Source organism: Zasmidium cellare (assembly GCF_010093935.1).
Source record: "Zasmidium cellare ATCC 36951 unplaced genomic scaffold M409scaffold_16, whole genome shotgun sequence".
Lineage (NCBI taxonomy): Eukaryota > Fungi > Ascomycota > Dothideomycetes > Mycosphaerellales > Mycosphaerellaceae > Zasmidium > Zasmidium cellare.
The window spans coordinates 456,048-471,002 of NW_022986960.1; the positions used below are offsets into that span (position 1 = coordinate 456,048).

A 14,955-nucleotide genomic window follows, 5' to 3' on the forward strand; every position below is an offset into this window, starting at 1 on the left:
GTGACGGCCTAGAAGACTCCCATTATAGAATTGTGTGGTATAAGGAGCCTGAAGCCACCTGGAGGAACGAGATCCGATCACGCTCTTCCTTGTGAACTACAAGTAAAAGTGGACGCAGTGAAACCCGCTACAGCCCACTGCTCGCGAACGATGACATTGATATTCACGAAAAAGAGCTATGCTGACACGATCAGAAACCCCCTGCCCATCGATCACTCTCCATCTTAGCAAGGCCCCCGAACCGTCGCCCTCACAACCTGAAACTGCAGAAACACCGTCATAAGCAGCTCACAGTTCCCCCCCTTATTCCTCGCAACAACCGAATTGGTCGCAAAGTAATCCAGGATTTTCTCGCTGCCATACTGCCCATCGGGAGTCCCAGCGTTTCTGCGAATGACACCGCCATCCGGGTCCGCGAACGTAGTGAAGTACACATTGCCCGTCGGGCCGTAGTTGAAGTCGTCGAGGGCGAAGCCGTAGTTGTAGATGACCTTGATCGGGCCCGTCGCTCGGCCGGTGTTAGGGTCGACGGGGACGTATCCGTAGGTTCCTGTGACGGTGCCGGTGAAGTAGAGTTTACTCTCCTTGTACTTCAGTCCGTTGGCGAGGAGCGTGCTCGACAGACTGCCGCCACTGGCGCTCAACAGGAGGCTGTTGACCAGGACGGTCGTGCGGTTGTTAGGGATGTCCACTAGCCAGATATTCCCCTCTACGAAATCTGTCGCGGCGACGAGGCCCTTCTCGTGGTTGATCACCGCCACACCGTCGAATAACCCGCCCAGACTCGCCCCGCCGACGCGGTGTGCGCGGACGAGACTGCTATCATACGCCGGAGCCTGGTAGTCCCTCAGATCCACGATCCACATCCCCGTCGGTCCGCGGATCAGATTACTCGTGATGTTCAACGGATCCGAGATATCGACCTGTCCGACTGCCACGGCGAAGACATCCGGGCTCAGCTCATCGATGCCTAGGACGTCGATAACCGCGTCTGGGAAAGTGAAGACTGTGCGGCGTTCCTGGTCTGGGCCGAGTTCAGGGTCGACTTGTGAGAGGACGTTGCAGGTTAGGCATGTTACGAGCATTTGGCCGTTGCGGCGGAGGATGGTGTTCTCGGGCGCCATCGTGGGTGGGAATTGGTAGATGATTTCTACTGAGGGGTTCTGTCTTGCGACATTGTGGGCGTCCAGGGATGTTGGCATAGCCTGGCAGAAGCCGGCTATGAGAAGCCCGAGAGACAGCAGAAGAGGCGCCATAGTTTTGTGGAGGGAGTTCTACCAGGGACGAGCAGCGACCAAGCTATGGGCGAAGGGTTCGCACCTATAAATGCAGCATGTCGCCAATGCGTGCTCGAGACTGTGTCAATCGATAGCGTGGTGGAATGCACTGCATCGAATCGATTCTGCGAACGTGTACAGAGAGTTGCTTCTCGCAGTGCTGATCTACGGGCGGTTCTCCGTTCTGAAGACAGTGAGCTTCCTGATCTGGACGCGGCCGAAAGGTTGAAGCTGTTGCTTTTGCATAGGGTGGAGCCTTGTGTTTGAACACAAGCAAGGTCAAGTCTTTGGTATCAACGCCGTGCGATGTTCTCTGTGCCTGAGTTTTCTCGCATATGGTCAGCACAGACACCAGTGTCCCTTATCTGCATGTTGTTCAGTCACTCCGAAATATCATGTCGTTAGTTCGAGATCCGATGGTATGAGCCAAAAGACAAGTCGTACGTCAGGGAGCGTCAGAAAAAAGAGAAGAGCCTCAAACGCCGCCTCGGTCAAAGTTCAGCCTCCCCAAAGTCAAATGGTAAGCTTATAAGTAACTGCATGCATGTATGAATCGCCGAGGTCTAGTTACAACCCGTCCTCCCTCGTCGTGTCGTCTGTTCATGCATGAGCGGCTTTAATCACGTCTGCCGCTCTCTCTGCCAGCGCATAGAGCGTAGCTGTGAGATGCCCACTGACTTGGAATGGAAGTACAGATGCATCTACAACTCTGACGTTCGCGCTTCCGTAGACGAGATGGTCGTCTCCAACAACACCCCCCATTTCCTTGGGCATCATGGCTGCGGTGGAGATGTAGTGGAAGTTGCTTCGGTATGTGCTCTTCAGCCATTCAGCCCATACCTCCTTGGGAGCGTTGGCAGGTACGACATCAAGGCCTGGAGATGTTTCGGTTGGCAGGAAGTTCTTCAAGGGCGCAGTGTTGGCGTTTCGTCTGGCGGCTTTGACAGTGCCGACCAGCTGGCTGACGTCGTAATCGAGTTGGAAATAGTTGGGGTTGATGTAAGCCGGAGCTGAGGCGTTTGCCGAAGAGATGTGAATGTTGCCGCGAGAGAAGGGCATCAGACCCCAATAACTAATTGAGCCAGAGCCTTCGGACGGAGCTTTGACAAGCACTTCGGAAATGACGACTTCATCGTCGAAGATCATGGAGTGTTGGATCTCAAACAGCTGCTGAATAGCGGTTCGGTTTGCTGTGCCTCCTGAGTCAGCTACAGCTTCATCGGCCCAGGCTGGAATGGATGACTGAACGTGTTCTCTGAGCTGTTCGGTGTCGTCGCCAAAGATGTCGTGAATGTTCAGGTATGCCACGTAGTCGCTCGTACCAGTCAAGTTAAGATTGGCGGTAGTGCCGTAACTTCCAGTGGTTTGGTCCTGAAGATTCTCGCCTACATTGGGGAGGTCGATCTTTGGCTCGATGCCGAATTGCTTGAGGATGCTGAAAGGCCACGTGAGTTAGCACTGGCTATCTGGTGGGAACATGTTCTTCACTTACGCAGGATTGCCGACACCTGAACGCTCTAGAATGAGAGGAGACACAAGCGATCCCGCTGAGAGGATAACATCCTTGTTGGCCAAAAGTTGCTCCTCAGCTCCAGAGGCATCTTTGTACGCAACGCCACTGGCGGAAGGTAACGTGGTGTTCGACTGAGCCTCCCATGTGATACGCTGGACAGAAGAGTTCAGGTAGAGATGCAAGTTAGCACGACCGCTGAACGGGAAGTAGTATGCTCTTGCAGCGTCTTCGCGTAGGTTTGCTGAAGGGTCAGATGTCTGAGGGTACACATTCCATCCACGCATGTGGCCTCCGTTGGGATCTTCGTTCCAAGGGAGTCCCATTGCTGCATAAGTGGTGTTCAGAGTCTGCGAGAAGTTGTTGCCGACCATCTCAGTGGGCCAGCCAACAGTCAGAGGTCCTTCGAAGCCATGTTGATTGGCCTCATATGTTGCGCCAAGCTGCGACTGAATCTCGGTCGGGCGTTGGAGACCTTCGGCTTTCTTGTAGTATAGAAGGAGGCTATCCCATGAGATGTTGTTTCCGAGCTTGGCAAATGCATCGATCTGGCTGGTCTCGGCACGCAAGTATACCATTCCTGGAACTGTTAGCATCAACCTGAGACCGTAAGTTGTATCAGCATACCATTGATGGTGCTAGTCCCACCCAAAGCCTTCCCTGCTCTCAGAATCTGGCTCTTGTTTCCTGCATGCTCCTGAGGTGTACTTTGAAAAGCGTAGTCGATATCTGTGCCGAAAGCCAGACCATAGCCCGTTGAGCTGGTGACATTCGGGTTGCCGAATACGGAGTCACCGGCCTCAACGACAGCCACAGTTAAATTGGGGTCCTCGCTCAGTCTGTTCGCAAGCACGAGGCCGGACGTGCCACCCCCGACGATGATGAAATCGTATCGGTTGGCGTATGATGGAAGCTGTGAGGGTGCTGCCAACGCCGAAGCCAGGAAGAGGGATGTGGCGAGCAGTCGAGCCATATTGGCAATCAGGTTCAGTGAATTGTCGTTAGGTACCTGAAAGTCAATTGAGAGATCAGTCAACGAAATGAGGGGCCTACCCTGGTCTTGTACATGTGAGAATTAGCTGTCATTGTGAGGCCTGTGATGGCGCCTTCCGCTTTCGCAGACAAGATCTCCTCTCCGTCGTCTCAGTTTTGCAGACATTGATTATGAGAGATGAAGTTCTTTCGCAGAGCCGAACAATTTCCAGGGTGGATCGTGGCAAGGCTGGGGTGCTGGAGGTATTTCGGCCAGCGGATGCGTTCCGGATCCTGGCCAAGAGGGCAGGAAAAGGCTTCATCTTCGACTAGGGACCGCAAACTGTGAAACTGCATGGATGCAGTGTCGTCATCGATTATGCGCATAACGAGTATCTGCATATCCTGTCCACGAAACATCGCTTCTGCAGACTCCTCTTACTGGCGGCAAGTAGGCTCTTCGTGAGCACCTCTGTCGTGCAGTTGGATTCTGTAAGGGAGTTTGAGCGTCCTTGGTCCAGAATGGTCCTCTAACTCCAGAAATCTGTGGCAAGGGAATGCTTTACTCGTGGTCAGCGACCGGCACTCGTCTAAACCAGGTGGCATTGTCTTGCGTGTTGGATGAGGCCAGTAGTGGACCAGACACGATGTTTAACTCGCGAGAGATACACATTCGCGTTGCACCCTTGTGGTACCATGCGATCCACTACGTCTTCGTCCATCTCCTTACAGACGTACTGTTCATAGGCATCCTCACATCCGCGGCAGCCATGGCCGAGCTCGATACGACCGTTTGCCAGGCATGGGAAATAGACAACCCCCATTCCCTCGCAGACATCAACGGGTCTACTCTCCCTCTCGTCGATTGCAAGTGGGTCCTGCGAGAGCGGGTGTAAAGGAGCTCGTCGATACCAATTCATGACATCTTCCTCGAAATCGTGATCTACAGGGTGCGCTTGTTCAAAATCCTCAAATGAACCGTGCTGTTTGATGGCCAGCTCTTTGGCTGCTCGTACACTAGTAAGTCTTCTCGCTTGTTGGCGCGATTTGCGTTTAGGCACGCCGTAGATGCCGGGAATGCTCCACATAATGGGCAGACGTTTCAGACGGTGGTCCTGAATACCGAAGCATTTCTTGGCTTTTGGCAGCGATATCGTCCAGAGAGATTGGTTAACTATCAGACATGGGAAACAGCATCGTTGGGCCAGGAGGAGATGGAGAAAGGAGCCATATGAGCCACACGAGATGCATTTCTCGGAACAGAGGGCTGTATACAAAGTCGCGAGAGAGTGAAGGCCGAGGATCCGGGTTTTGGCCAGCACGGCAGGAATATCCTTAGCAGTTGATGTAAAGGTGCGTAGGAGTATGTGTGAGCGTATTACTGCCAGTCCCCGACATGAGACACGCGAGAAACGTAGCAACGACAGCAAGTCCATGTGCGCCACGCATTCATGAAGCATCTCAAGTGGGAGCTTATCTAGTTTTCCAAGAGACGACGGTTGATCCGGCGAAAAGGCTGGGAATTTCCATTCCGCAAGAGTAGGGTCGGATATTGTACCTTCGCAGATTTGCTGAGGGCGCTTCGATAGCCGGGTAATGATCTCCTCATCCTGAATGGCCATGGTACTTGGCTTGATTATGTGTCTATATTAGGGAGAGGAGGTCAAGGAGCGGTGAAGTTGCGAATTTTGATTCCCTTGCATTCCCCCGCACTAAAATTTACACACCCAAAGCATCCGCACTCCTGTCGTCCAGCTACTCGCGGTCCAACTCTTTGTCTCTAACTCGCAGTGGACAGTTATCGTTGAGGATATAATCCACTAGAGTCTCTAGACCTTGTAAGTCACCTTTTATAGTGCCCATATGTTCCTTGTCAACCCACCCTTTTGTCGCCCCTCCTTCGAAGTCAATCGCAATCGCATTCCCGTCTGTGTCGATAATGACGTTCCCAGCTATCACATCCCCCCAAACAACACCCATAGCATGCAAAGACGAGACTGTCGCTCGGATTCGTGACACCCACTTTGCCCGAGTCTCGCTACTAGCCCTTTCAAGGACATGCCATGTAAGATGGTGGCCAATGTCGATCCAATAGTAGAGCTGGCCTCGTAGGACATCTTTGCCGTTGACCACAATTCCGTACAGCCGGGAAGTGCGCAATTCATGCGCAGGCACCCCTGAAGCATGAATCTTAGAGTATTTTTCCAGGCCAGCCAGCGATTCATTTGACATCCAAGAAGGCTTCCAAAATAGCTGTTGGCTACGGACCATTACCTTGGTGGCGGGAACATCAAAGATGGCGGTGGGGTCTTCGTACAAGACCTCCACATCTGACATGAGGAACCGGGGGAAAGGTAGGTCGGCGGGGGTAGCATCGAAGTGGCATTTGTCTTCTTCGTCCTCCTCGGGATCTTCTTGAGTGATCAAAGTTGGAACCAGCTCCTCATCGTGGAAGGTGGCACGAGTTTGGTAAGAGTGGTGGAGAGCAATATCAGCAAGAGTAATTCTGCCAACATGTCCCTGCCGAGGTACGAGCTTTCGAAGCGCCGGTAAAAAATACGAGGCAATTTCTTCGCAGTAGTCGAAAGCATCAGCGATATCGTCCGAGGAGTCAGAAAGGAACTTCGCCTTGCTAGAAACGAGCTTCTCCAAAGCTTGTGGCGAGCGATAAAAGTCCTCAGTATTGACGTAGATGTTCAATTGGGTGTTGCGGATTTGGACATAGATAACAACCCCCTCAGGACCTGTTCCCCAGCCAGGAAGTGAATAATCGTTCCGCGGAATGCTGTCTTCGTCCATGTCGACATAGGAGTCGAAGGCGGAGGACGAATAAAGGCAGTTGTCTTGGAATATACAGTAACCTTAAGCGAAGATTTCTAATGTCTGGTAGTTTGCACTAGGCCATTTTGGGATATCATCGTAATTCTCTAAGAGTTGCTAAGAGCCCCTCGCTCGACGTCTCGTGCAATCGGACCGCTCGATTCGATAATTCTGTTCTCCAGAAGTGATATACGTTTCAACGCACTCTAGCAACTTTCGCCTGAGGTCGCTGTAGTTCGGTGTTAAGTCGATGTTACGGCCAGCCAATGTATCATTGCACAGAAAGATCTGCAAAGCGCTTAATGATGCGGCCGATAGCTTATGAATCTAAATTGAACATGCAGCACACTCGTTTCAAGAATGTCTCGGGGCTGGCGCTTGTTGCTTCGTTGAGCAGCTCTCGTGAACGTTCACTCATCTGTAACACCTTATGTCCAACGGTCAGACGCCCAATCCTCCCGGTTGCTTCCCAAAGCAAGCAATAGACAATATATATTTTGTGACTCTGCCAGAATCCAGCTCATCTTGCATGCAAACGTTCTTCCTGGAATTCTCGAAACAATATACATCAAACAGTTCTTCATTTCTAGTAAAACCATTACCAACTCTTGGCAATAATTCGCATCCCAACCTTGAAGGATGTGCAGAAGAGTCGAAAGACATCGTTGGTGTGGGCACACCCAGATAGTTTGGCGACCTGGACCACGTTCTTGCCCACGAGCCATTCGGGAGAACCGGCGGCGCCCCGGGCACAGACTGCTCCCTTGCTCAGAAACCTATCAAACTTTCACCGAGGCGACTGGCAAGCCATGCAGGCTGATCCAATGCCGAATCAACTTCAAGGTCACCGCCGGATTCATATGCTGCCAGTGTCGTTGGCGGAACCGCCCCGGCGAAGACCAGTGCCATGGCCCCCCGGAAAGGCATCAGCCTCCACGAGATGTTTAGGACGTACGGGTCAACACTCGCTGTCCGCACTTTGTCTGTCACCACCTTTGCTGGCCGAACGGATATGATGCTGAGTAAGTCCTTGGGCCCCGTTCTCCCCGACGAAAAGTACTCTCTGACGACGCGTAGCCAAGCGGTAGACCAGCAGCCTTAGCGAGCGACGGAGTGCTCCGAGTACTGAATTGGTCGCTCCCCATTTCGCAAACACGCCCTCATCGACGAGCAGGCTTAGCATAACTCCAGTCCTGATCAAGCCTACTCGTCAACATGGTACGCAACGGACAAGCCAGAGTGACGAGAGCTTTTGCGAAATGCGGGTCGGGAGCGAGAGGCGGATCCAGTGACGAGGAATACCGTATTTCCACGGCCTATCTTTGTATCATTTAGCAACCAGGCGCCCTGACATGTACTACCATGTGCGTTCCATCCACACGAGAGTGATATCCATCTTCACCACTAAATCACAACCCTCGCTTCGGTGCACCCCATGCAAAATGTGTCTTCATTTCTTTCTTGACGAACAAGTCGAGTTGACGTTCATGAGTATCCACAAGCCCACTTTTGCTCTTTGCGCTTTAATAGACCACACGAGTACAAGCCAGATGCTTCTCTTCGGACTGCAAACAGTATTCGCACATGGCGTTTTCCTTTGGCTTGCTGCGGAACACGGTCCAGCGACCATCCGAATGCATATGCTTCACCGCAGCAAACACGTCCTTGCTCTTCTACGTCCCGCTCTTATTGCGAAGTACTTCTCGAAAGAGCCGGGTACCTTGACGTACGAGCAGTCGTGTAGCTCGGTCTTAAGGAGTAATTCTGACCATTCTTAAAAGACAAGGTGTGGTCCAGGCGAGAAGACATGTCGCGCGCTTAATGTGAGTGGTCAAGCCCTCCGCCAGCTGGCGGATTTGAACATTCACGTCGCTTCCGGACCCGAATATCCCTTTGTTCGATAAACAGTCCGCTGCGAGTCACAACCACAATCTAGGCGTGCTGGCAGCATCAAGCTGTCTTCGGCAGACGGATTTGGAGAACATAGCGAGCTGGTCTGAGCTCTGAGGCTAATCGGCAGTCTTTCCCTGGTCGACCTTTTCGTCAACATACTCGTTACAACTCACATGATCACTAGACGTATACCGACACAACGACACGCAGAAAACTGTTCCGTCTTCTCTTCTCGGCTCCAGATTGACAGAACCACAAGCCTGCAGGTCGACTTTGCTTGAAAGCCAGTTACACAGCGAATTTCCAGGACCATGTTCACCATCGACTAGTTTCTTATTTCTATGTCTTCAGATAACAAATATCAAGAGGACGGCTTCAGTCAGCCGATGCCGAGAGATAGGCCAGCATGTAGGCTGTGGAGAAGCCCTTTTCGTTTCGCTGCAGAGCTTCCCATCTTCAAATTTCACCTTCTGTCAGATCTACTTGAGGCAACATGACGACCAAGGCACAGACATTGACAGACTTCTCTGAGCTGAATGAGACATTGCAAAATGTGACTGGTATCCGTACCGAGCAGTCCGGACCATATCAAGATCCTGATTTCAGTTTGACCCACTTGAACTACTTCAAGGACGCAGATGCTGCACCGCCAGACCAACTCAATAGCACTCTATCAGAGCACGAACTCAGGATAGCACGCCGGAACGATGACTCCCCGAATGTTGCAAGGACACCGGTGCAGATCCGCAACATCCAAGGATCGACATCTGAGCACAATATTGCTGAACATGGTTTCAAGATTGGTCATTTGTCCTCGCAAATGAAGAACTGGCAAGATGACGAGGAGCTGAAACGAGTCTTCTTTTCGGAGGTCGACGATTTGTTGAAGAGAGAGACTGGCGCAAAATGGACGTTTCAGTACGAACATCACGTCCGCACAGCTACTCTAGAAGACGCGCTCGCCAAAGATAGCACAGGCGCTGTTGACATCAACGGTCCAGTGCGTCGGGTGCACATCGATGAAGCTCCCAAGAGCGGTCTGAACGAGTACAAACATCACATCAAGCCTGACGACCCTGGCAACGAGCATCTACGTGGCAGGCATGTTGCCATCTTCAATATATGGAAACCCATCAAGACGGTTCAGAGAGATCCACTATGCCTATGCGACGCTCGTAGTATTCAAGATGAAGATTTGCAGAGCGGAAAGGTAGGTTGAGACCTTTTGTGGACTCAAGTCTCAACTCACATCTGCATGTGCAGGTTCAAGTGCCGATTGTTGGCGAGATTGAGAACTTCGCAATTCGACCGCCCAGAGATCCTGGGACACATAAATTTGTCTACGTCCGAGAGCAGCGACCTGACCAGGCTTTGATCTTTCGGATCATGGACACCAGGATCGATGAGAGTGCAGCGAAGAGGAGCTGTGGTGTAGCACGTACGTATATCACAAGGCACCAGATCTACACTCTATCGCTGGCATATAACTGAATCTTCGTCAACAGACACCAGCTTTGTCGACCCTCGAACGGAGCATGCGCCTCCAAGAGAAAGCGTCGAAGTCCGAAGCTTTTGCGTCTTCTAGCGCAATGTTAACAACGATTCAGTTCATGAAGATGGAGAACTCACAGTTTCAGGGTAAAAATAGCTTGTGATCGTGATGAAGAACGAACGACACAAGACAGCCAAGCTATCGCCAAGTTTCGGCGAAGGTAAGTGAATGTTCGTCAACCAGAAAGCACATTCAAGAATCGCCAACCAAACCTTCAATTACGCCATTGCCATCGCGTGAGATGAGATCATGGCCCCAAGATCAATCAATCAAGTTTTCCAACCCTCCTCCGCCAGGAAACTTTTCAAGCTACTGTGAAGGATCTAAGCCTTGCCGTCATAGTATCGAGATCCAGAAACGAGAGCTCTCCAGCCCAAAGACGCAATTTGGCTGTTCGATCGGATCTTGCGAGGAGCTTATTGGACAGAGAGCTCGACGATTTCCAGGTTTTGCAGTGGGCACGCGACGTGCGTAGTTGGCAAGATCGCGCTAGTGCCTCGAGAGCTGGGAGAGCTCCGTCGTGGGTGAAGATGACGTTTTGTGGAGCCATGGTGTTTCGTGAAGAAGGTATATATTGATCGATTCGACTATAAAAGAGTTCGACTGCTTCGACACGCCCAAACACATAAAACAAAGTTTTCAACTACACACATCAACAACAGCAATCATGAGCGGACTTATGGACAAGGTCAAGGACAAGGTCAAGGGCGCTGGTGGCTCTGGCGACAAGCCATCTGGCATTGAGAACACCGCCGACAAGCAAGTCAACACTCGTCAGTACCTGCCTCCCATTTGCTGTCCAGTCAAGTCACTCACACGCTTCTAGAAATTGACAACGCCACTGACCGAGCTGGTCTTGGTGACAAGTACGACGACAAGGTAAGGCATACCCGCTGGTGTAGATACGACATTGCATGATGCTGACAACTTTCTCGCAGATTGACAAGTTCGCCGACAAGGAGGTCAACAAGCAGATTCCTGGTGGTCAACAGTAAACAACAGGGCCATCGAACGATGGCATGAAGCATGATGAGAACAACCTGTACAATATGAGATTTCCACAATGGAAGAACATACCCAGACACCCTTCCCAAGCAGATCAATGGACGACCAGCGTTCCGAGAGCAATCTGCTCGTCAGTAAGATCCTCCAACGCATCTGTCTTGTCGCAAACATCATCAACTCTCTGCCTCCGAGCCTACGCCACCGTATGGAAACTCTTCCCCCTGCTTGTGGTCGATAGGATTAGCCATCCACGGAGATTCCATGCACCCCTCGTTGTACGCCTTGAATTGTCGAAGAACGGCAAGCCATCACACAAGAGAACACAACAGTGTTCACAAGCAACACACTATCCTTTTCCAACCCACCTATCAACCTTTGTCTTCCTCTCTAAGATTACGTCGTCATTGTCTTCCAGACTATCCTCAAGAGTAGTGAACACCCTGCTTTTGCAATTCAACCTTCGCCTCACTTTGTGGACACGCTCGTAGCAATTAGTATTTGAAGTAGTCTGGGTATTGAGGGTTGAAAAGCGTAGTCACGCTTTCGAAAACGTATTTGATTGAGTCAAAACGTTCACGATCTACACTAAGGCCCCACAGCACGTGCGATTCGGCAAAACTTTGTTGTAACGATGTTGGGACGAAGTAGAACTTGGCTATAACGATATGGCCGAATGCTGTAATTTTAGTGCTCGTGGACGCATACCTACAAGACAAATTCCAGGTCGGCGAAAAAAAGGATCAAATCCGGCAGAACTGAAGCACGCCTTTTGAATTCGATACATTCACGCTATGCAACAGGAAAAACGCCGTCATGCATCATACGCACATACAATCCCAGTGTCTACTTCCTTCACAGACCGACAGCAGCAGCCAGCCCGTCGGTGATGTTGTTCAACACCTCCGAACCACCCACAAGCACCTCGAAGACATCCTTGTATGAATCCCTAAAACGCCCACAAAGTCAGCACCACAATTCTCTCTCTCCGTGGTGAACGATCAAAACTTACGCAAAGATCTTCTTCCCCTCAGGCACAGCCTCAGGACTGACGGTGAACAGCTCGAAAACCATCTGTCCCAAACTCGGGATCGTGATCGGCTCAGCGCGAGGTCTCCAGCCTAGGTTGTAGGGAAGTCGTTCCTGCTCGAAGAGACTTCTCACCCAGTCGACGCGGGTGACGCCGTCGGCGTCCGAGCCGCCCATGCTTTGCAGGTAGATGGCCGTCTCGCCGTAGCGGAAGATGAACTCGCGGAAGCCGTACGTGAACGTCGGGTTGATAGCCTCTGAGTCCCGTGTCCGGTTGGCGATGGCCTCGGCCGCGGGCTTGAGTGCCGTCTGGCCGTTTTGGAAGTACGCGAGGACGTCTTGCCAGTAAGGGTCGTAGAAGGTGTGGTCGTCGTCGAAGTACGCGTCCTGGCGGGAGAGACTGGCGTCGTGTTCGATGGGGAAGTTGTGCTGGTCGAGGTCATTCAGGTCGAAAGCTCCGCCTAGAGGGTCAGGAGAGGAGAGGAGACCGGCGCCGCCGATGAGGACGGTGAAGTCGGCGCCCATGTTTAGACCTTCGGCGAGACCTGTGAGGAGATGCGGGAGGGTCATGTTGCGGCCATCGTGGTGGATAAACCCGTGGTTGGCGAGGGTGTTAAGACCTGTGAGGTTACGCATCAGGGGCTGGACGCAAGGCTTCAACATTCGGGGGTCGTACCAGGGCATGGCGAACGAACTGTGATCCATGTTAGCTTGTATTTTTGGCGAAAGACGGATGTGCGTTACCATCGTTAGGTCCAGGCGCTTGCCAGTTCGTGAACCTGGGGTCGTCCTCAGGCGCAGGTCCAAGGCTGCCGAGCAGAGCAGGAATGTTCAACAGCTGCGCCGATGCTGTTGCTACTAGCAGAGATCCAACAGTGGTGATGCGAGCCATGATAGCGAAGAAGCGAGTGACAGCGTATCTTCCCAACACGAAATCAACGAGGAGGAATCAGCACCTATTTGAACACCCACCGATTTGCCATTCATCCTGGTCAACATCGACTGGCCTTGCAGCAGTGAGCGCCACATGTGTCGTCACGGAAGGCGGCTACAATCCAAATTCCCTTCAGTCTGGGGAAAGATGTCGCAGTAGGCCAAAGTATGATGCTTCAACTTCCCGTTCGACTAATGCCTTCGTTCTGATTTGCCGGGGTGGACCTCGCTTTGTACATCACTTACTGCATGCGGCAGGAAGGTCGAAGATAGAGTTAAGGTTGGAGAATCGCACATCGGAGATGCGAAAAGTGCCTCGGTGGTTCATGCGCTCCGGAGATCCATGCCGATGGATTGCCAGATGCTGCTTCTTCACACTCACTTCACACGTATGTACCTGTGTTTGACGGCGGTGCTGAGCTGGACTGCGTATCGTGACTGGGGTGTCTTCGCGGTGTCTTGGAATCAGGCATCGGAGACAAGGAACCCTACACTTGATCTGTGACGAGCCGATATGGCTTGACATTCCCATGCTCAGACGCTGCAAAAGCTGACAGCAAAGCCAGCTTCATAAAGGCTTCGTCGTCCTTCTCGAATTCGCGCTGTCAATAGATCGTATCTTTCCCGGATCGCTTCCGGCGAGGGTTCGGCAAGGTTCAACTTGGAAGTGCTTTCCAAAGTGATCTCTGCCGTCAACGCATTCTCGGCGCGAGAGCGTGGTTGGCTAAAGTCGCATTCTACCCAAGCTGTCGACGAGCTGCTGCTGCTGGGTTGGCTAGTTGATACCGAGGTTTGCTGAGCTTTCTTGATGCCCTGCCTGTTTTACAGACCTCTTGATGTGCCTATACCGAGCGAGCGGTGTAGGTATTGTCGTATTACTCGCTTACCTGGTTGACATTCGTTTCGTCTCGAAGCGTTGTCCTCCCACAAGCTTGTATCTTCCATGTCCCAGCAAAGGCGAAGGTCATTGCCTCAGAGCGACCGCACAGCACTGAAAACCCAGCACCATCAATCCTTATCGTCCAATCCCTCACCACCCAACTCCTCACCCAACCCTCGCCCCCTCAAAAAGCACCCTCTTATAGAACCTCCCCTCCTCAATACTCTCCAAAATATCCTTCTTCGCCTCATGCGCCCCCTCCTTCCTCGGCGTCCCCTTCAACACCTCACTCCCACACCACCGTCTCGCCGCCTCCTTAATCGCACTAACATCCAAAATCCGATGGTGCAACCACCGCACCACCTCGTTCCAAGGCTCCTTGACCAGAAAGCTCTTATCAGCGTGGACGGTATTGCCTGCTAGGAGAGCCCTCCTGCGCTCTGGGGCGTATTTCCTCACATAAGCGAGGAGTTCGGCGGCGGCTTGCTCTGCTGTGGTCGTCGACGCGAGACATGCGGCTGTGAGTCCCGAAGCGGCGTGGTGCGTTGTGCACCATTCGCCCATGGCATCTAATTGAGATTGCGAGTGGTGGATTACGGCTTCGTAGCCATGGGGTTCGAGGAGGTTCAGCTGGGCGTCGGTGATGAAGCACGCGAGCGAGAGGATCGTGTCGGTTTCGGGGTTGAGGCCGGTCATTTCGCAGTCGATCCAGACGAGGGGGTCGGTGGAGGGGGATTCGGGCATTTTTGAGGTTGGGATCGTGGTGAGGCAGGATTTGGATGGTTGTCTTGTGAGTTGTGGGTGGAAGCGTACCTTAGGGCATTTGATATTGGAGAAGTTTGAGGTTGTGATGTTGGGAGCTTGGACCAATCACGAGCTAATGGCCCCTGACGACACCTCTAGCACGAGATTTACATGTACTTGGATTCTCTTCACACGCACAAGGATAGTTAAAAATTGGTTGGGGGACGACTTGAGGCGAAAGCATGTGCGGGACATTGTGTCGGCCGCATGGTACGTTTGCTACGTATGTCCAATGCCTCGCAAAAGCAAGCTGCAGCAAGTCTCGCAACTCGAGCTCGTCTTT

General features: G+C 52.2%; 6 protein-coding genes across 6 annotated transcripts; 2 read left to right on the top strand and 4 right to left on the bottom strand.

Annotated features, from left to right (window-relative positions):
* Positions 1-519: 519 nt before the first annotated feature.
* Positions 520-1,256, bottom strand: M409DRAFT_54386 (uncharacterized protein; the record flags this gene model as incomplete). The annotated part of the gene is made up of 2 exons (XM_033812695.1): positions 520-550; positions 592-1,256. The coding sequence occupies 2 exons, from the start codon at positions 1,254-1,256 to the stop codon at positions 520-522; spliced, it is 696 nt and encodes a 231-aa protein (XP_033668087.1).
* A 621-nt stretch (positions 1,257-1,877) lies between these two features.
* On the bottom strand, positions 1,878-3,760 carry M409DRAFT_22627 (GMC oxidoreductase; the record flags this gene model as incomplete). The annotated part of the gene is made up of 3 exons (XM_033806419.1): positions 1,878-2,712; positions 2,770-3,367; positions 3,415-3,760. The coding sequence occupies 3 exons, from the start codon at positions 3,758-3,760 to the stop codon at positions 1,878-1,880; spliced, it is 1,779 nt and encodes a 592-aa protein (XP_033668088.1).
* Positions 3,761-5,514: 1,754 nt separating this feature from the next.
* M409DRAFT_22628 (uncharacterized protein) lies at positions 5,515-6,558 on the bottom strand (the record flags this gene model as incomplete). Its single annotated transcript, XM_033806420.1, has 1 exon — positions 5,515-6,558. The coding sequence occupies one exon, from the start codon at positions 6,556-6,558 to the stop codon at positions 5,515-5,517; it is 1,044 nt and encodes a 347-aa protein (XP_033668089.1).
* Positions 6,559-8,965: 2,407 nt separating this feature from the next.
* M409DRAFT_22629 (uncharacterized protein) lies at positions 8,966-10,057 on the top strand (the record flags this gene model as incomplete). The annotated part of the gene is made up of 3 exons (XM_033806421.1): positions 8,966-9,682; positions 9,736-9,910; positions 9,978-10,057. The coding sequence occupies 3 exons, from the start codon at positions 8,966-8,968 to the stop codon at positions 10,055-10,057; spliced, it is 972 nt and encodes a 323-aa protein (XP_033668090.1).
* Positions 10,058-10,691: 634 nt separating this feature from the next.
* Positions 10,692-11,019, top strand: M409DRAFT_22630 (uncharacterized protein; the record flags this gene model as incomplete). The annotated part of the gene is made up of 3 exons (XM_033806422.1): positions 10,692-10,797; positions 10,851-10,903; positions 10,963-11,019. 3 exons carry the CDS (start codon positions 10,692-10,694, stop codon positions 11,017-11,019), a joined length of 216 nt encoding a protein of 71 aa, XP_033668091.1.
* Positions 11,020-11,881: 862 nt separating this feature from the next.
* On the bottom strand, positions 11,882-12,947 carry M409DRAFT_22631 (uncharacterized protein; the record flags this gene model as incomplete). The annotated part of the gene is made up of 4 exons (XM_033806423.1): positions 11,882-11,975; positions 12,039-12,675; positions 12,732-12,749; positions 12,800-12,947. 4 exons carry the CDS (start codon positions 12,945-12,947, stop codon positions 11,882-11,884), a joined length of 897 nt encoding a protein of 298 aa, XP_033668092.1.
* Between the last annotated feature and the right edge of the window lie 2,008 nt (positions 12,948-14,955).